This window comes from Oncorhynchus keta, chromosome 18 (genome assembly GCF_023373465.1).
Source record: "Oncorhynchus keta strain PuntledgeMale-10-30-2019 chromosome 18, Oket_V2, whole genome shotgun sequence".
In the NCBI taxonomy this organism is placed as follows: domain Eukaryota; kingdom Metazoa; phylum Chordata; class Actinopteri; order Salmoniformes; family Salmonidae; genus Oncorhynchus; species Oncorhynchus keta.
In genome coordinates this window covers 40,571,448-40,599,334 of record NC_068438.1, presented here as the reverse complement: position 1 = coordinate 40,599,334, position 27,887 = coordinate 40,571,448, and the positions used below count along the sequence as shown (strand labels likewise).

At 47.9% G+C, this 27,887-nt stretch overlaps 1 protein-coding gene and 2 long non-coding RNA genes across 7 annotated transcripts; 2 read left to right on the top strand and 1 right to left on the bottom strand.

The window, feature by feature from the left end:
• Positions 1 to 1,125: 1,125 nt before the first annotated feature.
• LOC118377551 (angiomotin-like protein 1) lies at positions 1,126 to 27,758 on the top strand. The gene is given in 14 exon segments (XM_052468897.1): positions 1,126 to 1,332; positions 1,738 to 1,958; positions 4,595 to 4,768; positions 4,852 to 6,128; positions 6,131 to 6,217; positions 6,885 to 7,029; positions 12,906 to 12,983; positions 18,066 to 18,187; positions 19,748 to 19,897; positions 20,066 to 20,432; positions 20,551 to 20,840; positions 24,666 to 24,805; positions 26,550 to 27,070; positions 27,219 to 27,758. Coding segments are annotated over 13 exon segments (3,621 nt in total). The 5' UTR covers positions 1,126 to 1,332; positions 1,738 to 1,750; the 3' UTR covers positions 27,281 to 27,758.
• LOC127908798 (uncharacterized) lies at positions 21,273 to 22,524 on the bottom strand. 5 transcript variants are annotated; one of them, XR_008068476.1, is made up of 4 exons: positions 22,422 to 22,524; positions 21,878 to 22,304; positions 21,646 to 21,838; positions 21,273 to 21,413 (listed from the first exon to the last, which is right to left on the bottom strand). It is a non-coding gene; the product is annotated as an uncharacterized LOC127908798 (long non-coding RNA). The 5 variants fall into 5 exon arrangements; XR_008068474.1 differs by having other exon boundaries at positions 21,314 to 21,530; positions 21,609 to 21,838; XR_008068475.1 differs by lacking the exon at positions 21,273 to 21,413 and having other exon boundaries at positions 21,535 to 21,838; positions 21,878 to 21,955; positions 22,149 to 22,304.
• Positions 22,706 to 23,312, top strand: LOC127908800 (uncharacterized). The gene is made up of 3 exons (XR_008068480.1): positions 22,706 to 22,840; positions 23,161 to 23,192; positions 23,225 to 23,312. It is a non-coding gene; the product is annotated as an uncharacterized LOC127908800 (long non-coding RNA).
• Positions 27,759 to 27,887: the final 129 nt, after the last annotated feature.

Sequence of the window (27,887 nt, the reverse complement as noted above, 5' to 3'; positions counted from 1 at the left end):
TGATGTCAGAATATACTCTCTACTCACTAGAGGGCAGTGAGAGCACGGTATGCAGTGGTGGAAAGGTCTTAAGTGAAAACACTTTAAAGTTCTACGTAAGTCGTTTTTTTGGGGTATCTGGTATCTTACTATTTATATTTTTGACTACTTTTACTTCTACTTCACTTACATTCCTTAAGAAAACATTGTATTTTTTACTCCATGCATTTTACTCCATACATTTTTATGAGCAGGACAGGAAAATGGTCCAATTCACACTTATCAACAGAACATTCCTGGTCATCTACTGCCTCTGATCTGGAGGACTCACTAAACACATACCCTTCATTTTTAAATGATGTCTGAATGTTGGAGTGGCCCCTGGATGTCCTTAAATAAATCAAAAACAAGAAAATGGTGCTGTCTGGTTTGTTTAATATAAGAAATTTGTAATGGTTTATACTTTCACTTTTGATACTTAAGTATATTTTTTATCTAAATACTTTTAGACTTTTACTCAAGTAGAAGTTTGCTCTGTGACTTTTACTTTAACTTGACTCATTTTCTATTCAGGTATTTTACTTTTACTCAAGTATGACAGTTGGGTACTTTTTCCACCACTGGCAGTGTGTGTAATAGGACACATTTGGTGGGTTCCTATATTTGTCCTGTTTCACACATGTACAAGTATGTATTGAACATGTTTTTGTTGCATATCCCTGAGACATTCTCTGAGAGTGGGGTCATGGCCAGGGTCTGCTTATCAATGACAACCCTGTAGCAATTAGGGTTCAGTGTCTTGCTCAAGGGCACAACGTCCGATTTTTCACCTTTTTGGCTCGGGATTCGAAATAGTGACCTTCCGGTTACTGGCCCAACGCTCTGAGAGAGCGAGAGAGTGTGTGTGTGTGTCCTTTCCCTCAGTAGCCAGATAACAGAACAGACAGAATGTCTCTAAACACAGACGAAGACGCAGAATGTAGGAGAAATGAATATTTATTCCTCTCTCTCTCTCTCTCTCTTTCTTTCTCTCTCTCTACTTGGTTATTTAATTCTTCCTCTCTTCTTCTTCTCTCTCTATCCCACCTCTATCACTCCCATGCCTCTTTCTCTCCCTCCCTCATTCCAAGGACGCCCCTATGTGTGTGTGTGTGTGTGTGTGTGTGTGTGTGTGTGTGTGTGTGTGTGTGTGTGTGTGTGTGTGTGTGTTGAGGCAGGTCTGGGCAGAGTCGGCATGTCTGTGTGACTGTGGGGTTTGATGGTTTGGTGGATTTAGAAGCCCCAAAGCACACACTCATCGCTGACTCTCACCATCATCGTTCTCATCAGACATTATCCACGGGCAACACTCAGGTAGGACAATCTCCATTAAACGGTGGGGCGAGGGGGCAGAGGGAGACAGAGGGCGAGGAAGGGACGGAGAGAGAAATTGACAGACGGAGAGGGGGGATAAAGCGTAGGTACTGTGAGAGTGATCTGTGACTGACTTTCTCCTCTGCTCTCTTCTGTAGTGTGAATAAGCAAGGGCGAAGTGTGTGAGAGAGAAGTGAGAGATAAAGGGAAATAGGGATAGAGATCTTTCACACATCTTGTTGCTGAAGGGAATGTTTTTTCATTACACACACACACACATACACACACACACACACACACATATAAGTAGGTGTTTACAGACTGTAGTTGAGTACCAAGCAAGTTCTCACATGCAGGAATAAAGCTAACCACACACACACCCTAACCAGAGCTTCCTCTGACCAGGGGGAAAGCAGGCATGGAGTCAGGGTCTGAAAGAAATGCTGTACTGGATTCTGAACCCAGGGTGAAGGCTGGTCTGGAGTCAGGGTCTGAAATAAATGCTGGACTGGATTCTGCACCCAGGGGGAAAGCAGGACTGGAATCTGGTGAGAACTGGATTCCAGAAGATGTGGCCCAATGGCTGGATCACATTGGAGTGTCTAACGAGCCCGAGCCCGACGGAGGTAGTCTACACATGCCCCCCTTCTCTCCCTGTGTGTGTGTGTGTGTGTGTGTGTGTGTGTGTGCGTGCGTGCGTGCGTGCGTGCGTGTGTGTGTGAAAAATAGGCTCTGATAAATATTACCTGTAACAAAACGCCAGGTGAGACAGAGTTAGGTAGAGCTCTCTCTCTCTTTCCATCCATAAATCAGCATCCGTTTTACAGTTGAACCTAACTGAATCAATTAGGTTTTTGTTGGGGGCGTGACATCATTGGAACGCTATATCCTGGGGTTGAACTATGACCCCCGGTTAGAGCCTTTCCGATTGGTGAAAAGGCCCAGGGAAGAAAACGGCAGGTGTTCTGTGTGAATAAGATGGCGTGAGTAGAGATGAGAGTGAGACCAATTATATTACAGAGGCGAATACACAAGGAAATAAGAGAAGTAAAGGGGCTGTGGAATCATACAAATCCAAGCCTAGTTCTGAGTCTTTTTTTAGTCAGAGTAAGGGTTTTGGATGTTGTTATCTGGGAGATCCATTTGAAGTCTCTATAAAAATTGAGGTGGTGTCGATGAGAGTAACGAGGGCTTATTATTTTGTATCTAATGAGAAGAGCTCTGCGCCTCAAGAAGATTGGATTGGAGTGTGTTGTGTGGGGATCTTTATTGATTTATATACATGTATATATGTATATATTTTTTAACTTAACCCGGATGCAAGCCGCACCAATGTGTCAGAGAAAACGTGTGTGGATCTTTGAAGCAGGGCGTTAACTCTGCAACATGACAGGATCTCTGTAGACAAGGAATATTATCTAGTGTCTCTACTCCTACTGCCATTACTTGATCCAATTCTTCACGTATATACTGTATCCTGGTGCTAGAAGTAAACGCAAAGGATACAGTATATATGTGAAGAATTGGATCAAGTGGTTGATGCACGCAAACTGACCCACATAAGAGCTGTCCAGCACGTCTCCTATCCGGAAGCAGTGAGACGAGTGGAAGAAAGAAGTGGAGTTGAAGAACTAATGGTAGCAGGAGTAGAGACACCAGAGAATATTCCTTGTCTGCAGAGGGATTCTGACATGTCTCATGTTAAGGTGGATTTTGTAGCATTTACTGCATTGGTTATAAACTGCACAGTGCGAACAGAGAGCAAATCTGAGAAAACAGGCATCATTGTGAGTGTGGCTGAGTGTTTATTGGGACTCAAGTATTTTACAGCAGAGGTATTATATGGAATCCTGTTGATGAATGCTCCATCTTCACAGGCCCTGAGCCTGTTCAGGAGGTGATCTGAACTGTTCCTGAAGGAGTGGGGTGTTTGTTTATTAATGTTTTGTATGATGTGGGGTCCACCGCCTAATGGAATATTTTCTGTTTCAATACAGTAGGTGGCAGCAATACACCATTTGGTGTAGTCTGTCATAAAACCTTAATTAATAATAATAATAAGACCCCTGGTTATTATCCTGCGGGCGCTAGGACCCCGGCCCGCCCCCCTGAACTGCAGGTCTTGCTTTGGCATTCCGCTCATGCCAGAACGAACGGTCCGGGGCTGATTACGATCGCGCTACTGTCGCAGACCCACGGCTGTTTGCGCCTCTGCCCGAATCTGCCTTTCTTAAAGCCGGGGGAGTCAGCATCAAGACCTGTTGCACCATTAGCGCGCGGAGAGAAGTGTCTCAACACGACCGGTCATTTAGTACCGAGGTAAACGTTTATGCCTGTATAAGGGAAAGAAGTGCGTGAGGTCAGCTTTCTTACAGCATGTGATGTTTTGGTCAGTTCAATCCACGCGCTCCTTGCGCACGCACAGACTCATTGAGCTGTCTCAAATTGTGTAGGGCCGTCTCTGACCGGATTTCGGGAAGTTAACCAGCCTAAATAACTTTTGGGTGTTTGTCTTCAAAGTGTGCATTGCGGCTTGGTCGCAATTATAGCTGACTATATAGTGCTAGCATTTGGCTCCGGTTTTACTTCGTTCCGTAATGTGTCAGTTCAGTTGTCTAATTCTGTCCTTTAGTGCGTCAGTTGTCTATTTCTGTCCTTTAGTGCGTCAGTTGTCTATTTCGGCCTGTTAGTGCAGGGTTTACCAAACCCGGTCCTGGGGCCCCCCCTGGGTTCACGTTTTGGTTTTTGCCCTAGCACTACACAGATTATTTAAATACCAACTCATCATTAGCTTTGATTATTTGAATCAGTTATGTAGTGCAAGGGCAAAAACCTAGACATGAAGGGGGGGTGGCAGGACCGAGTTTGGGAAACGGGGGGCAGGACCGAGTTTGGGAAACGGGGGGCAGTTTGGGGAACCCTGGGTTAATGTGTCAGTTGTCCAGTAGGCCACAACAGCAAGCTTGCTATGCAATGGTTAAAATATTCTCTGGACATCTTCCACCTTTTACTATGTGTGTGTGTGTGTGTGTGTGTGTGTGTGTGTGTGTGTGTGTGTGTGTGTCAGAGGACAGGCGATAGTTGGACATGTGGTTGAGTCTGTTTGCTTTGAGAGGTACTGGAGGGAAACACCAGGATGGGAATGCTGAGGACAGTAGATGACCAGACAGTGTCGTCTCCTGAGAACTAGGCACTAATACTCACCTGGTCCCTAACCTATTATAAGTAAAAAATAATGATTTAATTGTTATTTATTTTCCAGGTCTCTCTGTGTACCATAGTTTCCCAGGAGTCTTTGCACTGGAGGACGTCGTTCAGTGCCCCCCAGAAACAGTCCCCTTCACCATCAACAATGACACCACCTCAATGACCACTCATCCACCGTTACTGTCCATCCTTCTCACCCGTCGCACCTCCACACCTGCCAGGGAACCAGGTACACTAGCAGTTAGGGGGAGATAAGCTAGGCCTTAGGCATGATACACCTGACATTGACCTCTGACCCCTGCTGTTTCCTAGGTGATGCAGCCTTGACATTTGTGTCCCACCCCTGTGTGAGCGCCATGCGAGGAGAGGAGGACGAGGGCGGGAAGCTTCTCACAAGCACCATGCAAGAACAAACCAGCTACGGAGGAGGAGAGGGAGGATGGGGGCCTCAGAGTGACAACCTGAACCCCATGCAGCCCTCGCAGGTGGCCTCCCCACCCCTGCTGCAGCAACCGCCCAGCGGTGCCCCCACCTCAGACAGCCAACTACCACCTTACCCCCTTACCTTCCCTCACCGCCCATTAGCTCACCCCCAGTTGCGCTGGGCTCGGCAGGAGCCTCAGGGGCAGGAGCAGCAGGCTGACGGTAGCTCCCTGGAGAAACATGGACCTCCCCAGCCCCCTCTCCCTCACCCCCCCCAACCCTCCCTCCAGCCCAGTTTAGAGGAGCTGCCTAGCTATGAGCAGGCCAAGGCCCAGACCCAGGGACAACACCACTACCAGGACCAGCTGTATTATACACTGGAGGACCACGAGAGCCTGCCTAGCCCCTCTCACACCCCAGACAGCCAGCCCTCAGCCTGGACCAGCTTAGCTCCTAACAGCCCCTCTGAGACCTCGAGCCCTGACACCAACACTGACCCCTCTCCTTTCCCCAGCCCCAGCCCACCCCTGGGCCCTCAGCAAGGCTTTATGAGTGATGGGGATGAGGCTGAGGGTTTGTCTATCTGGGGTGGAGGGGCCAATGGAGACTCTACTCTGAGGCAACTGAAGCAGGGTCATGTGTATTCTCTCAGCCAGAGGATCCTCCAAATCAGCGTTGAGGCCAATGGAACTAGTAATCTCCCCTCTAGCAACCCCTCCCTCAGTTACCCCCCACCCCTAAACATAACCCCACTCACAGGATCAGTAGACTCCCGCGGACCCCCACCAGATTACCCCTTCAAGCCCACCCACCCGCCCTTCTGCTCCCCCTCAGGGAAACCCCAGCCCCCCTCCTCTTATTCTGAGCTAGGCCCTCCCTTCATTGACCCCCCCTCTTCCACAATAATGGACTGGTCCACAGCCCAGCCAACCAGAGCTGAGAGCAACCCCCCACCTGAGTACCAGAGCAGGCGGCACCACCCCGGGACCCTAGGGGTCCCTCAGTACAGTACCACCACAGTCCCACACCCTCCCAGACCCATACCTCCACCCTTCTCCCCAACATCCAGGCCCAAACTTCTACCCTTGTCTCTCAGCTCCAACCACAGCCTCAACAACCTTCCCCAGGCCCCTCCGGTGTGGAGGTGGTCATGGCAGCCAAGGTGCAGCAGATGGTCCAGCTGCTGTGTGAGGAGAACCAGACTCTGAGACACGAGCTGCTGACACACAGAGAAAAGGCCTCCAAACTGCACTGGGTACGAGGAAGTTTGTATGTGACTGTATAACTGACTCACTATAACCTTATAGGCCCCATTAGTCAATATTTTAATGTTTTGTGTGTTTTATATCATATTGTACAACAGCTGATAAAATGAACAGTGTAAAAGTATGAACACATTTGCTCATTGTTATTTCCTGATAGTTGCTGGTTGAAAATACAATCTACACAGGATCTTATAACCAGCAGATTTGGCTTTCCATGGTGACATCACCATGTGGTAAATTGATTAATAGACCAATAAGAAAGAGTTCCAAACCTCTCTGCCAATAACAGCTACGTTTTGGTTTTCCCCTCCCTATTTAGACTATTCCCAGACAGTCCTAGCAAAATTCTTGCTTGAGAAATGGTTTTGCTATAAAGCTATTTTTGAACATTTGAATGGAACTATATTACGGTAAGGTACTTAATTATTACCCAGAAATGATTTGATATTGATTTGAAAACGGCTTCATTTGGCCTTAAACCAGGGTTTAACAAACTCACCCCTCCCTAGACACTTCACATTTTTGTACTAACCCTAAACTGGCACACCTGATTCACTTAGTCAACTAATCATCCACCCTGTCTTAAAGCATAAGGGGAAGAAAAATATCTGACCCTATTTCAGTCATTTCTACAAACTACTCTTCCTTGTGCTGCAGTTAGAGGAGGAGCTCCAGAGGATCTCTGAAGAGTATGATTGGCTGATGAAGAGCTCCTCAAAGAGGGAGGGGCTGGACCGAACAATGAGATGCAAACTGGAGGGGGAGATAAGACGCCTGACTGTCTTCAACAGAGACCTGAGAGGTAGGACAGGAGGGAGGGACCTGTAAAAGGATGTTGAAAATAAAATAAATAATTGGGTCCTTAAAGTGCCGTTACCCTTTTTTCAACCTTCTTCTTAGCTGTATGTGTGGGATTTGGGTCATTTTGACCAATAAGTTGTGTTGATAGGAGAAGGAGGAGTTGAACATGTTCATTTATGTTGAACATGTTCATCTATGTTATGTCTGTATATTACTATGTTATGTCTGTGTATGACTGTGTTATGTCTGTATTACTGAGTTATGTCTGTATTACTATGTTATGTCTGTGTATGACTGTGTTATGTCTGTATTACTGAGTTATGTCTGTATTACTATGTTATAATAATAATAATAATAATATATGCCATTTAGCAGACGCTTTTATGACTGTCATATACATTCTGTGGGTGGTCCCGGGGATCGACTGTGTTATGTCTGTGTATTACTATGTTATGTCTGTGTATGACTGAGTTATGTCTGTATTACTATGTTATGTCTGTGTATGACTATATTATGTCTGTGTATTACTATGTTATGTCTGTGTATTACTATGTTATGTCTGTGTATGACTATGTTATGTCTGTGTATGACTGTGTTATGTCTGTGTATTACTATGTTATGTCTGTGTATGACTATGTTATGTCTGTGTATGACTGTGTTATGTCTGTGTATGACTATGTTATTTAAAAAAATGTATTTAACCTTTATTTAACCAGGTAGGCCAGTTGAGAACAAGTTCTCATTTGCAACTGCGACCTGGCCAAGATAAAGCATGGAGTAAACAATTAACAAGTCAATCACACAGTAGAAAAAAAAGGATAGTCTATATACAATGTGTGCAAAAGGCATGAGGAGGTAGGCGAATAATTACAATTTTGCAGATTAACACTGGAGTGATAAATGATCAGATGGTCATGTACAGGTAGAGATATTGGTGTGCAAAAGAGCAGAAAAGTAAATAAATAAAAACAGTATGGGGATGAGGTAGGTGAAAATGGGTGGGCTATTTACCAATAGACTATGTACAGCTGCAGCGATCGGTTAGCTGCTCAGATAGCTGATGTTTGAAGTTGGTGAGGGAGATAAAAGTCTCCAACTTCAGTGATTTTTGCAATTCGTTCCAGTCACAGGCAGCAGAGTACTGGAACGAAAGGCGGCCAAATGAGGTGTTGGCTTTAGGGATGATTAGTGAGATACACCTGCTGGAGCGCGTGCTACAGATGGGTGTTGCCATCGTGACCAGTGAACTGAGATAAGGCGGAGCTTTACCTAGCATGGACTTGTAGATGACCTGGAGCCAGTGGGTCTGGCGACGAATATGTAGCGAGGGCCAGCCGAGAGCATACAAGTCGCAGTGGTGGGTGGTATAAGGTGCTTTAGTGACAAAATGGATGGCACTGTGATAAACTGCATCCAGTTTGCTGAGTAGAGTGTTGGAAGCCATTTTGTAGATGACATCGCCGAAGTCGAGGATCGGTAGGATAGTCAGTTTTACTAGGGTAAGCTTGGCGGCGTGAGTGAAGGAGGCTTTGTTGCGGAATAGAAAGCCGACTCTTGATTTGATTTTCGATTGGAGATGTTTGATATGAGTCTGGAAGGAGAGTTTGCAGTCTAGCCAGACACCTAGGTACTTATAGATGTCCACATATTCAAGGTCGGAACCATCCAGGGTGGTGATGCTAGTCGGGCATGCGGGTGCAGGCAGCGATCGGTTGAAAAGCATGCATTTGGTTTTACTAGCGTTTAAGAGCAGTTGGAGGCCACGGAAGGAGTGTTGTATGGCATTGAAGCTCGTTTGGAGGTTCGATAGCACAGTGTCCAATGACGGGCCGAAAGTATATAGAATGGTGTCGTCTGCGTAAAGGTGGATCAGGGAATCGCCCGCAGCAAGAGCAACATCATTGATATATACAGAGAAAAGAGTCGACCCGAGAATTGAACCCTGTGGCACCCCCATAGAGACTGCCAGAGGACCGGACAGCATGCCCTCCGATTTGACACACTGAACTCTGTCTGCAAAGTAATTGGTGAACCAGGCAAGGCAGTCATCCGAAAAACCGAGGCTACTGAGTCTGCCGATAAGAATATGGTGATTGACAGAGTCAAAAGCCTTGGCAAGGTCGATGAAGACGGCTGCACAGTACTGTCTTTTATCGATGGCGGTTATGATATCGTTTAGTACCTTGAGTGTGGCTGAGGTGCACCCGTGACCGGCTCGGAAACCAGATTCGAGATTCGAGATGGTCAGTGACCTGTTTGTTGACTTGGCTTTCGAAGACCTTAGATAGGCAGGGCAGGATGTAACAGTTTGGGTCCAGGGTGTCTCCCCCTTTGAAGAGGGGGATGACTGCAGCAGCTTTCCAATCCTTGGGGATCTCAGACGATATGAAAGAGAGGTTGAACAGGCTGGTAAAAGGGGTTGCGACAATGGCGGCGGATAGTTTCAGAAATAGAGGGTCCAGATTGTCAAGCCCAGCTGATTTGTACGGGTCCAGGTTTTGCAGCTCTTTCAGAACATCTGCTATCTGGATTTGGGTAAAGGAGAACCTGGAGAGGCTTAGGCGAGGAGCTGCGGGGGGGGAGCTGTTGGCAGAGGTTGGAGTAGCCAGGCGGAAGGCATTGCCAGCCGTTGAGAAATGCTTATTGAAGTTTTCGATAATCATGGATTTATCGGTGGTGACCGTGTTACCTAGCCTCAGTGCAGAGGGCAGCTGGGAGGAGGTGCTCTTGTTCTCCATGGACTTCACAGTGTCCCAGAACTTTTTGGAGTTGGAACTACAGGATGCAAACTTCTGCCTGAAGAAGCTGGCCTTAGCTTTCCTGACTGACTGCGTGTATTGGTTCCTGACTTCCCTGAACAGTTGCATATCGCGGGGACTATTCGATGCTATTGCAGTCCGCCACAGGATGTTTTTGTGCTGGTCAAGGGCAGTCAGGTCTGGAGTGAACCAAGGGCTGTATCTGTTCTTAGTTCTGCATTTTTTGAACGGAGCATGCTTATCTAAAATGGTGAGGAAGTTACTTTTAAAGAATGACCAGGCATCCTCAACTGACGGGATGAGGTCAATGTCCTTCCAGGATACCCGGGCCAGGTCGATTAGAAAGGCCTGCTCACAGAAGTGTTTTAGGGAGCGTTTGACAGTGATGAGGGGTGGTCGTTTGACTGCGGCTCTGTAGCGGATACAGGCAATGAGGCAGTGATCGCTGAGATCCTGGTTGAAGACAGCGGAGGTGTATTTGGAGGGCCAGTTGGTCAGGATGACGTCTATGAGGGTGCCCTTGTCTACAGAGTTAGGGTTGTACCTGGTGGGTTCCTTGATGATTTGTGTGAGATTGAGGGCATCTAGCTTAGATTGTAGGACTGCCGGGGTGTTAAGCATATCCCAGTTTAGGTCACCTAACAGAACAAACTCTGAAGCTAGATGGGGGGTGATCAATTCACAAATGGTGTCCAGGGCACAGCTGGGAGCTGAGGGGGGTCGGTAGCAGGCGGCAACAGTGAGAGACTTATTTCTGGAGAGAGTCATTTTCAAAATTAGTAGTTCGAACTGTTTGGGTATGGACCTGGAAAGTATGGCATTACTATGCAGGCTATCTCTGCAGTAGACTGCAACTCCTCCCCCTTTGGCAGTTCTATCTTGACGGAAGATGTTATAGTTGGGTATGGAAATCTCTGAATTTTTGGTGGCCTTCCTGAGCCAGGATTCAGACACGGCAAGGACATCAGGGTGAGCAGAGTGTGCTAAAGCAGTGAGTAAAACAAACTTAGGGAGGAGGCTTCTGATGTTGACATGCATGAAACCAAGGCTTTTTCGATCACAGAGGTCAACAAATGAGGGTGCCTGGGGACATGCAGGGCCTGGGTTTACCTCCACATCACCCGCGGAACAGAGAAGGAGTAGTATGAGGGTGCGGCTAAAGGCTATCAAAACTGGTTGCCTAGAGCGGTGGGGACAGAGAATAAGAGGAGCAGGTTTCTGGGCATGGTAGAATATATTCAGGGCATAATGTGCAGACAAGGGTATGGTGGGGTGCGGGTACAGTGGAGGTAAGCCCAGGCACTGGGTGATGATGAGAGAGGTTGTATCTCTGGACATGCTGGTTGTAATGGGTGAGGTCACCGCATGTGTGGAACAAAGGAGGTATCAGAGGTATGAAGAGTGGAACTAGGGGCTCCATTGTAAACTAAAACAATGATAACTAACCTGAACAACAGTATACAAGGCATATTGACATTTGAGAGAGACATACAGCGAGGCATACAGTAATCACAGGTGTTGAATTGGGAAAGCTAGCTAAAACAGTAGGTGAGACAACAACAGCTAATCAGCTAGCACAACAACAGCAGGTAAAATGGCGTTGACTAGGCAACGGGACCGACAGATAAAACAAACAAGCAGAATGGAGTACCGTGATTAATGGACAGTCCAGCGTGCATCAGCTATGTAGCCAGGAGATCAGGGGGCAGCGGTGGATGGGGCAGGGAAGCTGGACTGGCGAGTGTTATCCAGGTAAAAAAAACAAACAATGACTAAATAGCTTGTCGCTAGTTAGCTGGTTAGCTTCTGGAGGTTTTTGAGTGTGTTTTAAAAATAATAGCGATTCCGTATCACATTGGGTGAGGCAGGTTTCCGGAAGGTACAAACAAATAAAAAATTGAATAGAGATAGAAAGTAAATATGGGTCCAGTGAGTGTTTGGGACGCGGCGATTCAGGCGGTTAGCAGTTCGTAGGCCGGGGGTAAACAAGGTAGCAGTTAGCGGACCGGAGCTAAACAAGCTAGCAGTTAGCAGGCCGAATTAGCAAGCAAGGAGATAGCAAGGGCTAGAGAGTTAGCCTTTGGGGGACGTCGCGATGGGGTGAGTCTGTTTATTCCTCTTCATGCGGTGAGAGCGATAGACCGGTCATGGGCCCGGGTATTGTAGCCCAGGAGTATGCTACGGTGGTAGCACAGGTGCTCTGGCCGGGGTAGCTTCAAGCTAAGTGAGTGGAAACGCTAGCCAGGAGTAATCATCCGGGGTTGCGGTTTAGCTAGATAGCTCGTTGTGAAGATCCAGCTGAAAAATGTTCCGTTTGCGGTGGGAATCCGGGGATGAAAAATAAATAGGTTGCGTTGTTCGAACTGGCGAGAGCTTTCCGAGCTAAAGGTTAGCTGATGACCGGTTAGCTGAAGACCGCTTGCATAGCTGGTGGTTAGCTGGCTAGCTTCAGTTGAGGGGTTCTGGTTCCGAAGTAAATATAAATACTTTAGGAAAAATAGCTACATTGGGTGAGGCGGGTTGCAGGAGAGTATTTGGAAGCTTAGGTTTAGCAAAATGTTTTTAAAGAGATATGCGAAGAAAAATATGTAAAAACGAAAAAGAAACGATATATACAAGGGGCACGACACGACAGGACGACTTGTCTGTGTAGGACTATATTATGTCTGTGTAGGACTATATTATGTCTGTGTATTACTGTGTTATGTCTGTGTATTACTATATTATGTCTGTGTATGACTATATTATGTCTGTGTATGACTATATTATGTCTGTGTATGACTGTGTTATGTCTGTGTATTACTATGTTATGTCTGTGTATGACTATATTATGTCTGTATTACTATATTATGTCTGTGTATTACTATGTTATGTCTGTGTATTACTATGTTATGTCTGTGTATTACTATGTTATGTCTGTGTATTACTATGTTATGTCTGTGTATTACTATGTTATGTCTGTGTATTACTATGTTATGTCTGTGTATTACTATGTTATGTCTGTGTATTACTATGTTATGTCTGTGTATGACTGTGTTACGTCTGTGTCACGTCTATGTAATGTTTGTGTATTACTATGTTATGACTGTGTCACGTCTATGTAATGTCTATGTCTCAGATCGCCTGGAGACTGCCAATCAACAGCTAGCGTGCTGTGAGCCAGAAGGAGAGGAGGATGGACATGCTGCTGAACTTAGTAAGTGTGTGTGTTTGTGTCTGTACTTGTGGTATTGATGAGTACTTGTGTGTTTGTGGTGTTGATGAGTGTTAGTGAGTGGGAATGAGGACACACCCAGCATTTAGGTTTTCCTCTCTTCTTTCCTCTCTTCTCTCCACCACTCCCTCTCTTCCCAGGCTAAATTCAGCACACATACAATTATCCCATTTCCTTTTAGCCACACACACACACACACACACACACACACACACACACACACACACACACACACACACACACACACACACACACACACTTTTATTAGAGAGTCAGTGTGAATACAGACAGTGACCTCGTCTGGCCTGGAAACCCAAACAGAGAGAACTTTCTCCTCCTGACCACCACCTTTCTCACATTATCACGCTCTGTCTCCCTCCCTCTCTCTCTCTCTTTCCCTCTGTCTCCCTCCCTCTCTCTCTTTCCCTCTGTCTCCCTCCCTCTCTCTCTCTTTCCCTCTGTCTCCCTCCCTCTCTCTCTTTCCCTCTGTCTCCCTCCCTCTCTCTCTCTTTCCCTCTGTCTCCCTCCCTCTCTCTCTCTTTCCCTCTGTCTCCCTCCCTCTCTCTCTTTCCCTCTGTCTCCCTCCCTCTCTCTCTCTTTCCCTCTGTCTCCCTCCCTCTCTCTCTTTCCCTCTGTCTCCCTCCCTCCCTCTCTCTCTCTTTCCCTCTTGTCTCCCTCCCTCTCTCTCTTTCCTCTGTCTCCCTCCCTCTCTCTCTTTCCCTCTGTCTCCCTCCCTCTCTCTCTTTCCCTCTGTCTCCCTCCCTCTCTCTCTTTCCCTCTGTCTCCCTCCCTCTCTCTCTCTTTCCCTCTGTCTCCCTCCCTCTCTCTCTCTCTTCCTCTGTCTCCCTCCCTCTCTCTCTCTTTCCCTCTGTCTCCCTCCCTCTCTCTCTTTCCCTCTGTCTCCCTCCCTCTCTCTCTTCCCTCTGTCTCCCTCCCTCTCTCTCTCTTTTCCCTCTTTCTCCCTCCCTCTCTCTCTCTTTCCCTCTGTCTCCCTCCCTCTCTCTCTTTCCCTCTGTCTCCCTCCCTCTCTCTCTTTCCCTCTGTCTCCCTCCCTCTCTCTCTCTTTCCCTCTGTCTCCCTCCCTCTCTCTCTTTCCCTCTGTCTCCCTCCCTCTCTCTCTTTCCCTCTGTCTCCCTCCCTCCCTCTCTCTTTCCCTCTGTCTCCCTCCCTCCCTCTCTCTTTCCCTCTTGTCTCCCTCCCTCTCTCTCTTTCCCTCCCTCTCTCTCTTTCTCTCTTTCCCTCTCTCTCTTTCCCTCTGTCTCCCTCCCTCTCTCTCTCTCTTTCCCTCTGTCTCCCTCCCTCTCTCTCTCTTTCCCTCTGTCTCCCTCCCTCTCTCTCTCTTTCCCTCTGTCTCCCTCCCTCTCTCTCTCTTCCCTCTGTCTCCCTCTCTCTCTCTCTCTCTCTCTGTCTCCCTCTCTCTCTCTCTCCCTCCCCCTCTGTCTCCCTCCCCTCTCCCTGTCTCTCTCTCTCTTTCCCTCTGTCTCCCTCCCTCTCTGTCTCTCTTTCCCTCTGTCTCCCTCCCTTTCTCTCTCTTTCCCTCTGTCTCCCTCCCTCTCTCTCTCTCTCTTTCCCTCTGTCTCCCTCCCTCTCTCTCTCTCTTTCCCTCTGTCTCCCTCCTCTCTCTCTCTCTTTTTACCTGTCTCCTCCCTCTCTCTCTTTCCCTCTGTCTCCCACCTGTCTCTCTCTCTCTTTCCTCTGTCTCCTCCCTCTCTCTCTCTTCCCCTCTGTCTCCCTCCTCTCTCTCTTTCCCACTGTCTCCTCCCTCCTCCCTCTCTCTCTCCCACTGCCTCCCTCCCTCTCTCTCTTTCCCACTGTCTCCCTCCCCTCTCTCTCTTTCCCACTGTCTCCCTCCCTCTCTCTCTCTTCCACTGACACTCTCCCACTGTCTCCCTCCCTCTCTCTCTCTTTCCCACTGTCTCCCTCCCTCCCTCTCTCTCTTTCCCACTCCCTCCCCTCTCTCTCTTTCCCACTCACTCCCCTCTCTCTCTCTTTCCCACTCACTCCCCTCTCTCTCTCTTTCCCACTCACTCCCCTCTCTCTCTTCTAGACACTCTCCCACTGCCTAGCTCTCTCTCTCTCTCTCCCACTCCCACCACTCCCTCTCTCCCCATTTCTCTCCCTCCCTGGGCACCATGAGAGAGGAGAGGAAGTGTTTGTTGTATTTCACTGGGCTGTCTGGTATGTAACACCAGGAATGAGGGATAGAGTGGGGAGGGAGAGATAAAGAGAGGGGGAGGTCAGTAGAGACAGGCAAAGGGAGGGAAAGGGGGTATATCTTATAGCAGTTTTAGGACAGGTGCTGTTTCAACGTGTCAGCCCCCCACAAACTATCCAAATACTCTGCACCATATCTCCTCCCCTCCTCCCTCTACACACACCTGTCTCTCTCCCCTCCTCCCTCTACACACACCTGTCTCTCTCCCCTCCTCCCTCTACACACACCTGTCTCTCTCCCCTCCTCCCTCTACACACACCTGTCTCTCTCCCCTCCTCCCTCTACACACACCTGTCTCTCTCCCCTCCTCCCTTTACACACACCTGTCTCTCTCCCCTCCTCCCTCTACACACACCTGTCTCTCTCCCCTCCTCCCTTTACACACACCTGTCTCTCTCCCCTCCTCCCTTTACACACACCTGTCTCTCTCCCCTCCTCCCTTTACACACACCTGTCTCTCTCCCCTCCTCCCTCTACACACACCTGTCTCTCTCCCCTCCTCCCTTTACACACACCTGTCTCTCTCCCCTCCTCCCTCTACACACACCTGTCTCTCTCCCCTCCTCCCTCTACACACACCTGTCTCTCTCCCCTCCTCCCTTTACACACACCTGTCTCTCTCCCCCTCCCTTTACACACACCTGTCTCTCCTCCCCTCTACACACACCTGTCTCTCTCCCCTCCTCCCTCTACACACACCTGTCTCTCTCCCCTCCTCCCTCTACACACACCTGTCTCTCTCCCCTCCTCCCTTTACACACACCTGTCTCTCTCCCCTCCTCCCTGTCTACACACACCTGTCTCTGTCTCTCTCCCCTCCTCCCTCTACACACACCTGTCTCTCTCCCCTCCTCCTTTACACACACCTGTCTCTCTCCCCTCCTCCCTTACACACACCTGTCTCTCTCCCCTCCTCCCTTTACACACACCTGTCTCTCTCCCCCTCCTCCCTCTACACACACCTGTCTCTCTCCCCTCCTCCCTCTACACACACCTGTCTCTCTCCCCTCCTCCCACACCTCTACACACACCTGTCTCTCTCCCCTCCTCCTTTACACACACCTGTCTCTCTCCCCTCCTCCCTCTACACACACCTGTCTCTCTCCCCTCCTCCCTCTACACACACCTGTCTCTCTCCCCTCCTCCCTTTACACACACCTGTCTCTCTCCCCTCCTCCTCTACTTTACACACACCTGTCTCTCTCCCCTCCTCCCTCTACACACACCTGTCTCTCTCCCCTCCTCCTCTACACACACCTGTCTCTCTCCCCTCCTCCCTCTACACACACCTGTCTCTCTCCCTCCTCCTTTACACACACCTGTCTCTCTCCCCTCCTCCCTTACACACACCTGTCTCTCTCCCTCCTCCACCCTCTACACACACCTGTCTCTCTCCCCCTCCTCCCCTCTACACACACCTGTCTCTCTCCCCTCCTCCCTCTACACACACCTGTCTCTCTCCCCTCCTCCCTTTACACACACCTGTCTCTCTCCCCTCCTCCCTTTACACACACCTGTCTCTCTCCTCCTCCCTCTACACACACCTGTCTCTCTCCCCTCCTCCCTCTACACACACCTGTCTCTCTCCCCTCCTCCCTCTACACACACCTGTCTCTCTCCCCTCCTCCCCTTTACACACACCTGTCTCTCTCCCCTCCTCCTTTACACACACCTGTCTCTCTCCCTCCTCCTCTACACACACCTGTCTCTCTCCCCTCCTCCTTTACACACACCTGTCTCTCTCCCCTCCTCCCTCTACACACACCTGTCTCTCTCCCCTCCTCCTCTACACACACCTGTCTCTCTCCCCTCCTCCTCTACACACACCTGTCTCTCTCCCCTCCTCCCTTTACACACACCTGTCTCTCTCCCCTCCTCCCTCTACACACACCTGTCTCTCTCCCCTCCTCCCTTTACACACACCTGTCTCTCTCCCTCCTCCCTTTACACACACCTGTCTCTCTCCCTCCTCCCTCTACACACACCTGTCTCTCTCCCCTCCTCCCTCTACACACACCTGTCTCTCTCCCCTCCTCCCTCTACACACACCTGTCTCTCTCCCCTCCTCCCTTTACACACACCTGTCTCTCTCCCCTCCTCCCTCTACACACACCTGTCTCTCTCCCCTCCTCCCTCTACACACACCTGTCTCTCTCCCCTCCTCCCTCTACACACACCTGTCTCTCTCCCCTCCTCCCTCTACACACACCTGTCTCTCTCCCCTCCTCCCTCTACACACACCTGTCTCTCTCCCCTCCTCCCTTTACACACACCTGTCTCTCTCCCTCCTCCCTCTACACACACCTGTCTCTCTCCCCTCCTCCCTTTACACACACCTGTCTCTCTCCCTCCTCCTCTACACACACCTGTCTCTCTCCCCTCCTCCCTTTACACACACCTGTCTCTCTCCCTCCTCCCTTTACACACACCTGTCTCTCTCCCCTCCTCCCTTTACACACACCTGTCTCTCTCCCCTCCTCCCTCTACACACACCTGTCTCTCTCCCCTCCTCCCTCTACACACACCTGTCTCTCTCCCCTCTTCTGCATGTGTGTGACATGTTAACCCAGAGACAAAGGGGAATGATCTGGTCTGTGCTGGGAATGCAGCCTCAGCAGATTCCACCCCCCTTATCCTTCCCTCCCCCACCCAACACACATCCACCCCTACCCAGAGTTTGGTCAACAGTAGAGCTGGATGCCATGTTGCTACCTTTGAACATTCCAGTCATGAGGAGTATTGGGTTCTCTAATTCTAACTTTAAAGGGTTGGTAAGTCTGATTTAAGCATTTTGTCTCTTATCTTTTATCTCCCCCCTTTCCTTCTCTCTGTTTCTCGCTGTCTCTCAGGGGATGGACTGATAGAGAAAGAACGTTTGGAGGAAGAGGTGGAGAAGCAGCAGCGGAGGGCAGAGAGACTGGAGTCAGCTCTGAGCAGCGCCCAGCAGAGAGCACTACACTTAGAGGAAGAGGTATACATCACGTCACAGTATATCACATTACGTCACATCACATTACGCCACAGTATATCACATTACGTCACGGTATATCACATTACGTCACGGTATATCACATTAAGTCACGGTATATCACATTACATCACGGTATATCACATCACAGTATATCACATTACGTCACGGTATATCACATTATGTCACATCACATTACGTCACGGTATATCACATTACGTCACAGTATATCACATTATGTCACATCACATTACGTCACGGTATATCACATTATGTCACATCACATTACGTCACGGTATATCACATTACGTCACAGTATATCACATTATGTCACATCACATTACGTCACGGTATATCACATTACGTCACATCACATTACGTCACGGTATATCACATTACGTCACAGTATATCACATTATGTCACATCACATTACGTCACGGTATATCACATTATGTCACGGTATATCACATTACGTCACAGTATATCACATTATGTCACATCACATTACGTCACGGTATATCACATTACGTCACAGTATATCACATTATGTCACATCACGTCACAGTATATCACATTACGTCACATCACATTACGTCACGGTATATCACATTACGTCACGGTATATCACATTATGTCACATCACATTACGTCACGGTATATCACATTACGTCACAGTATATCACATTATGTCACATCACATTACGTCACGGTATATCACATTATGTCACGGTATATCACATTACGTCACGGTATATCACATTATATTACATCACGGTATATCACATCACATTACATCACAGTTTATCACATAACATTACATCACAGTTTATCACATTACATTACATCACGGTATATCACATTATGTCACTGTATATCACATCACATTACGTCACAGTATATCACATTATGTCACGGTGTATCACATCACAGTTTATCACATTACATTACATCACGGTATATCACATTATGTCACGGTATATCACATCACATTACGCCACGGTATATCACATCACATTACGTCACGGTATATCACATCATTACGTCACGGTATCACATCACAGTTTATCACATTACATTACATCACGGTATATCACATTATGTCACGGTATATCACATCACATTACGCCACGGTATATCACATCACATTACGCCACGGTATATCACATCACATTACGCCACGGTATATCACATCACATTATGTCACGGTATATCACATCACATTACGTCACAGTATATCACATTATGTCACGGTATATCACATCACATTACGTCACAGTATATCACATTACGTCACAGTATATCACATTATATCACATTACGTCACGGTATATCACATTATATCACATTACGTCACGGTATATCACATTATATCACATTACGTCACAGTATATCACATTATGTCATTCATTCAGCCACTTATTCACACACCATATACACATACAGATCAATCCAACATACTGTATCTGTGTCCATTCCTCCCTGGTGTGTGTGTGTGTGTGTGTGTGTGTGTGTGTGTGTGTGTGTGTGTGTGTGTGTGTGTGTGTGTGTGTGTGTGTGTGTAGCTGCGTGTGAAGTGTGTGTATGCGGCACGTGTGGAAGGGTTGCAGCATGCTGTGGTGCAGTTGCAGACGGCCTGTGAGAAGAGAGAGCAGCTTGAGAGACGCCTGCGCACACGGCTGGAGAGAGAGCTACACACACTGCGCACGCAACAGGTACCACACATAACGCTCTCTTGGCGGCTGTCATAACAATGGCATAACAGGTCATATGCTATTTGTTAATGCATAAAATGGGTCTGGATTGTCCTAAACCTTTTTAAAAATTATTTTTTACATGTCTCTTCCTTCTTCCAAACCTCCTCCTCACTCTCCTCCCCTCAGAGAGTGTGTGGGGGTGTGCTTGGGACCACTGGGCCATGTGGGGGTGGGGGTGTAGGGGAGGGCAGTGCCCCTGCTCTGAGGGAGCTGCTGAGGCAGAGGGAGGAGAGGGTTCTGGCTCTAGAGGCTGACTCTACCCGTTGGGAACAGAAGTACCTGCAGGAGAACGCCATGAGACACTTTAACATGGAGACTGCTGCTACAGCCAACACACACAGGTACACACACCTCCCAACAGGTCACTCATGCACACAGGTACACACACATCCCAACAGGTCACTCATGCACACAGGTACACACACACACATCCCAACAGGTCACTCATGCACACAGGTACACACACCTCCCAACAGGTCACTCATGCACACAGGTACACACACATCCCAACAGGTCACTCATGCACACAGGTACACACACACACATCCCAACAGGTCACTCATGCACACAGGTACACACACATCCCAACAGGTCATCACTCATGCACACAGGTAGAGATGGCGTTGCAGTGGACAGAAGCTGTTTTCCACGGGCTCCTGACCAATTCCGCTGTTTTTTTTTATTTATACTGATCTCAACATTTTTTGTACTTAATATCTCTGCCATAATTTCCTATGACCGAAAACAGCTTCTTGAGATCAGAACAGCGATCACTAACCTCGATTTGGATGACAATTTCAACTTCAAGGAATCGGCAGCTTTGGACGTGCTGCTTCCTCCGGACCAGGCCCTAATTCCCGGGATTCAAAAGAGGCAGGCAAACCGGCATCCTGACGAGTACGTCTGGTGAATCTAATAACCCTCCTCTACCCTCCGTTCTGTTGGTGAATGTACAGTCATCAGAGAACAAACTGGACGAGCTCCGTTCGAAACTATCCTGTCAATTGGACCCGAAGAACTGTAATATGTTTCTCGGAGTCGTGGCTGGACAAGGACATTGATAATATACGTCTCGCTGGCTTTTCTGTGCGTTGTCAAGACCGGTCGGCAGCCTCGGGTAAGATGAGGGGGGAGTGGTGTTAACAGCTGGGGCATAATCTCTAATGGTAAGGAAGTCTCGAGCTTTTGCTAGCCTGAGTTAGAATACATCATGATAAGCTGCAGACCGTACTAACTACCAAGAGAGTTTTCATCCATATATTTCCTAGCTGTCTATATACCTCCAGAAACCGATGCTGGCACTAAGACCACACTCAATGAGCTGCATAGGGCCATAAGCAAACAAGGAAGTCCACACCCTGTGTCAGCACTTCTCATGGCCAGTGATTTTAATGCAAGGATACTGAAATCTGTGTGAACTCATTATCACCAGCACGTCACCTTTGCAACTAGATGTGACAAAACTCTAGATCACCTTTACTCCACACACAGAATGGTGACAACTCTAGATCACCTTTACTCCACACACAGAGAGGTGACAACTCTAGATCACCTTTACTCCACACACAGAGAGGTGACAACTCTAGATCACCTTTACTCCACACACAGAGAGGTGACAACTCTAGATCACCTTTACTCCACACACAGAGAGGTGACAACTCTAGATCACATTTACTCCACACACAGAGAGGTGACAACTAGATCACCTTTACTCCACACACAGAACGGTGACAACTCTAGATCACCTTTACTCCACACACAGAACGGTGACAACTCTAGATCACCTTTACTCCACACACAGAGAGGTGACAACTCTAGATCACCTTTACTCCACACACAGAGAGGTGACAACTAGATCACCTTTACTCCACACACAGAACGGTGACAACTCTAGATCACCTTTACTCCACACACAGAGAGGTGACAACTCTAGATCACCTTTACTCCACACACAGAACGGTGACAACTCTAGATCACCTTTACTCCACACACAGAACGGTGACAACTCTAGATCACCTTTACTCCACACACAGAGAGGTGACAACTCTAGATCACCTTTACTCCACACACAGAGAGGTGACAACTCTAGATCACATTTACTCCACACACAGAGAGGTGACAACTAGATCACCTTTACTCCACACACAGAGAGGTGACAACTCTAGATCACCTTTACTCCACACACAGAGAGGTGACAACTCTAGATCACCTTTACTCCACACACAGAACGGTGACAACTCTAGATCACCTTTACTCCACACACAGAACGGTGACAACTCTAGATCACCTTTACTCCACACACAGAGAGGTGACAACTCTAGATCACCTTTACTCCACACACAGAGAGGTGACAACTCTAGATCACCTTTACTCCACACACAGAAAGGTGACAACTCTAGATCACCTTTACTCCACACACAGAGAGGTGACAACTCTAGATCACCTTTACTCCAAACACAGAGAGGTGACAACTCTAGATCACATTTACTCCACACACAGAGAGGTGACAACTAGATCACCTTTACTCTACACACAGAGAGGTGACAACTAGATCACCTTTACTCCACACACAGAGAGGTGACAACTCTAGATCACCTTTACTCCACACACAGAGAGGTGACAACTAGATCACTGGGGCGCCAGGTAGCCTAGTGGTTAGAGCGTAGAAGGCGGCAGGTAGCCTAGTGGTTAGAGCGTGGAGGCGGCAGGTAGACTAGCGGTTAGAGCGTGGAGGCGACAGGTAGCCTAGCGGTTAGAGAGTCGAGGCGGCAGGTAGACTAGCGGTTAGAGCGTCGAGGCGCCAGGTAGCCTAGCGGTTAGAGCGTCGAGGCGCCAGGTAGCCTAGCGGTTAGAGCGTCGAGGCGCCAGGTAGCCTAGCGGTTAGAGCGTAGAAGGCGGCAGGTAGCCTAGCGGTTAGAGCGTGGAGGCGGCAGGTAGCCTAGCGGTTAGAGCGTGGAGGCGGCAGGTAGCCTAGCGGTTAGAGCGTGGAGGCGGCAGGTAGCCTAGCGGTTAGAGCGTGGAGGCGGCAGGTAGCCTAGCGGTTAGAGCGTGGAGGCGGCAGGTAGCCTAGCGGTTAGAGCGTGGAGGCGGCAGGTAGCCTAGCGGTTAGAGCGTGGAGGCGGCAGGTAGCCTAGCGGTTAGAGCGTGGAGGCGGCAGGTAGCCTAGCGGTTAGAGCGTGGAGGCGGCAGGTAGCCTAGCGGTTAGAGCGTAAAGGCGGCAGGTAGCCTAGCGGTTAGAGCGTCGAGGCGGCAGGTAGCCTAGCGGTTAGAGCGTAGAGGCGCCAGGTAGCCTAGCGGTTAGAGCGTCGAGGCGCCAGGTAGCCTAGCGGTTAGAGCGTAGAGGCGCCAGGTAGCCTAGCGGTTAGAGCGTAGAGGCGGCAGGTAGCCTAGCGGTTAGAGCGTAGAGGCGGCAGGTAGCCTAGCGGTTAGAGCGTAGAGGCGGCAGGTAGCCTAGCGGTTAGAGCGTAGAGGCGGCAGGTAGCCTAGCGGTTAGAGCGTAGAGGCGGCAGGTAGCCTAGCGGTTAGAGCGTAGAGGCAGGAAGGTAGCCTAGCGGTTAGAGCGTAGAGGCAGGAAGGTAGCCTAGCGGTTAGAGCGTAGAGGCAGGAAGGTAGCCTAGCGGTTAGAGCGTAGAGGCAGGAAGGTAGCCACCCATACGGTTAGCAGACGTAGAGGCAGGGAAGGTAGCCTAGCGGTTAGAGCGTAGAGGCGGCAGGTAGCCTAGCGGTTAGAGCGTAGAGGCGGCAGGTAGCCTAGCGGTTAGAGCGTAGAGGCAGGAAGGTAGCCTAGTGGTTAGAGCGTTGGGCCAGTAATCAAAAGGTTGTTCGATGAAATCCCTGAGCTGACAAGGTAAAAATCTGTCATTCTGCCCCTGAACAAGGCAGTTAACCCACTGTTCCTAGGCCAGTTAACCCACTGTTCCTAGGCCAGTTAACCCACTGTTCCTAGGCCAGTTAACCCACTGTTCCTAGGCCGTCATAGTAAATAAGAATTTGTCAAGTTAAATAAAGGTTCAATAACAAAACAATTACTCCACACAGAGAGGCATACTGTACATAGCATACTGTACATAGCATACTGTACAAAGCATACTGTACATAGCATACTGTACAAAGCATACTGTACATAGCATACTGTACAAAGCTAACACGCCCTCCCGTTGGCAAATCTGACCATAACTATATCCTCCTGATTTCTGCTTTAAAAAATGTAAAACAGGAGGTACCAGTAACGTGCTCTATACAGAAGTAGTCTGATGAAGTGGATGCTAAGCTAAAGGACTGTTTCCCTAGCACAGACTGAAATATGTTCTGGGATTCAACGGATAACATTGAGTTTCCACATCAGTCAGAAGGCATCATTAATATGTGCATCGACAACATTGTCCCCAAAGTGACCATATTCCAACCAGAAGCCATGGATTACAGGCAACATCCGCACTGAGCTGAGCTCCAAGGGGAGGGACACTACTCCAGATGCTTATAAGAAATCCCACTACGACCCCCGACGAGCCATCAAACAGGCAAAGCGACTAAGATCGGATCTTACTACACCGGCTCTGACGTTTGTCAGATGTGGCAGGGCTGGCAAACTATCACTGGTTACAAAGGGAAACCTAGCTGTGAGCCTACCAGACCAACCAAATGCCTTCTACCAGCTGTTCCAGAAGACTGTGATCTCACTCTCTGTAGCCAATGTGAGTAAGACCTTTAAACAGGTTAACATTCACAAGGTTGTGTGTGTGTCTGTAGGGACCCCTTGGTGGTGCACTCTCACAGTGGTAGCTACAGTGAGATGGCGGGCTGCACACTGTGTCAGGAGGATGATGTACAGCAGGCTACCAGACGCTGCAATGACATGGAGCACAGGTACACACATTATACTGTATATATATAGAGTTGAAGTCAGAATTTTACATATACCATAGCCAAATAAATTCAAACTCAGTTTCACAATTCCTGACATTTAATCCTAGTAAAAATCAGTTAGGATCACCACTTTATTTTAAGAATGTGAAATATCAGAATAATAGTGTAATTATTTATTTCAATTTTTATTTATTTCATCACATTCCCAGTGGGTCAGAAGTTTACATACACTCAATATTTGGTAGCATTTCCTTTAAATTGTTTAACTTGGGTCAAACATTTTGGGTAGCCTACCACAAGGTTCCCAAAACAAGTTGGGTGAATGTTGGCCCATTCCTCCTGACAGAGGTGGTGTAGCTGAGTCAGGTTTGTAGGCCTCCTTGCTCAAACACGCTTTTTCCAGTTATGCCCACAAATGTAGTATTGAGTATTTAGTATTGAGGTCAGGGCTTTTTGATGGCCACTCCAATACCTTGACTTTGAAGTCCTTAAGCCATTTTGCCACAACTTTGGAAGTATTCTTGGGGTCAATGTCCATTTGGAAGACCCATTTGTGACCAAGCTTTAACTTCCTGACTGATGTCTTGAGATGTTGCTTCAATATATCCACATAATTTTCCTGCCTCATTATGCCATCTATTTTGTGAAGTGCACCAGTTCCTCCTGCAGCAAAGCACCCCCACAACATGATGCTGCCACCCCCGTGCTTCACGGTTGGGATGGTGTTCTTCGGCTTGCAAGCTTCCCCCTTTTTCCTCCAAACATAACAATGATTATTATGGCCAAACAGTTATTTTTTTGTTTCATCAGAACAGAGGACATTTCTCAAAAAGTACGAACTTTGTCCCCATGTGCAGTTGCAAACCATAGAGTGTCTTCTTCCTTGCTGAGCGGCCTTTCAGGTTATGTCGATAAAGGACTTGTTTTGTTTCCTCCAAAATTTTCACAAGGTCCTATGCTGTTGTTCTTGGATTGATTTTCACTTTTCACACTGAAGTACATTCATCTCTAGGAGACAGAACGCGTCTACTTCCTGAGCAGTATGACATCTGCGTGGTCCCATGGTGTTTATACTTGCGTACTATTGTTTGTACAGATGAACGCGGTACCTTCAGGCATTTGGAAATTGCTCCCAAGGATGAACCAGACTTGTGGAGGTCCCAAGTTTTCTTTCTGAGGTCTTGGCTGATTTCTTTTGATTTTCCCATGATGTCAAACAAAGAGGAACAGAGTTTGAATGTAGGCCTTGAAATACATCAACAGGTACACCTCCAATTGACTCAAATGATGTCAATTAGCCTATCAGAAGCTTCTATAACCATGACATAATTTTCTGGAATTTTCCAAGCTGTTTAAAGGCACAGTCAACTTAGTGTATGTAAACTTCTGACCCACTGGAATTGTGATACAGTGAATTATAAGTGAAATAATCTGTCTGTAAACAATTGTTGCGAAAATTACTTGTGTCATGCACAAAGTAGATGTCCTAACCGACTTACCAAAACTATAGTTTGTTAACAAGAAATTTGTGGAGTGATTGAAAAACAAGTTTTAAGGACTCCAACCTAAGAGTATGTAAACTTCTGACTTCAACTAATATGTGTATATATATATATATATATCACACACTATCAAAGTGGCTGATCTTGTCTAAAAGGCATCTTGATTGTTGATTTATTTGTATTGGTTCACTCTGACTTTGAGTCAATAGGATCAAGGTTGTGTTTTCTGTGTTTGTGTACAGGATAAGGAACCTGTACGCCCAGCTGATAGAGAAGGATGCGTTGATAAAGGTTTTACAGCAACGGAACTCTCGCGGTGACCTCAGCGCCCTCCGCCCTGCCCGCTCCACCCCCTCCATCTCCTTAGCAACAGGACTGCACCCACGACAAGCTTCCCAGACAGACGAGAGGAAAGAGAGAAACCTCCTCCCTTCCCTCCCCCTCCTCTCTTCCCCACCTTCCTCTTTATCTACCACCTCCTCCCTCCCTTCCACCCTGCCTTTCTCCTCCACCCTCCCCTACTCCACTACACCATCTTATTCATCCACCCTGCCTTTCTCCTCCACCCTGCCTCTCTCTTCCTCCCTCCAATTCTCTATCCTCCCCCTCTCCTCCTCCCTCCCCTCCACTCCTCTCCTATCCTCCCATTCTAAGACGGGTAGTAGAGACAGCAGCACTCAGACTGACAAAGGTTCAGAGTCCCTCAAAGTCCTGCCCCTCCCCAGCAGAGCCTGGCTGGGATTGGTCAGGACCCAGAGGACAGGTGAGTGACAGCTAAGACTGAACAATCAAGGAACAGTGAACCCAGTCCAAAATGTAATGTAAAACTGACCCTAGTTCAGCAACTTCATTCTAATGTTGGATCTGATATTCTACATGTCTTCAGCTAAATGTTCTTTCTGTCTCCATAGATACAACTAGAACCCATCCCCCACACCACCCAGGCACAGACTTAGTGGAGATCCTCATCTAATGGACACGGTGGGGTCTTGTGAAGCTACTGCTGAACAACTGAGGATGAAACAAACTTAAGTAGTGATGGCTGACTGATAGACTGGAAACTCATTGAGAGAGAGAGAGAGAGAGAGAGAGAGAGAGAGAGAGAGAGAGAGAGAGAGAGAGAGAGAGAGAGAGAGAGAGAGAGAGAGAGAGAGAGAGAGAGAGAGAGAGAGAGAGAGAAAACTGTGCCTTTAGTCTGGTAAAGTTATTTTCAAGTTGGTGTGTATGTGTTTTTCATCAGTTAAATGCATTTCAGAGTCAAGTTTACTTTGTTGGAAATCATGCATTTTTGTACAAATGAAAGTGTACAGAAAGATTAGATTTGTAAAACTTTTATTTCTGCTGAGAGTTAATATTGATTTTGTCCACAAAGACATTTCAAACTTCTTTGATTTTTAAATGGATTTTACTGTGCTGCGTGACAATTAATATAAACATGTACTTTGTCTCCCCCTGCTGTCAGTCTGTGTAACTTTGTTTTCTAATCAATTCATTGTATTACCTATCAACAAGGTATGTTAAGGGCCTGTTCACTGCTGACTTTGGCCCTCAAGGATCGGCATTGTCTGCTCCTGCACTAC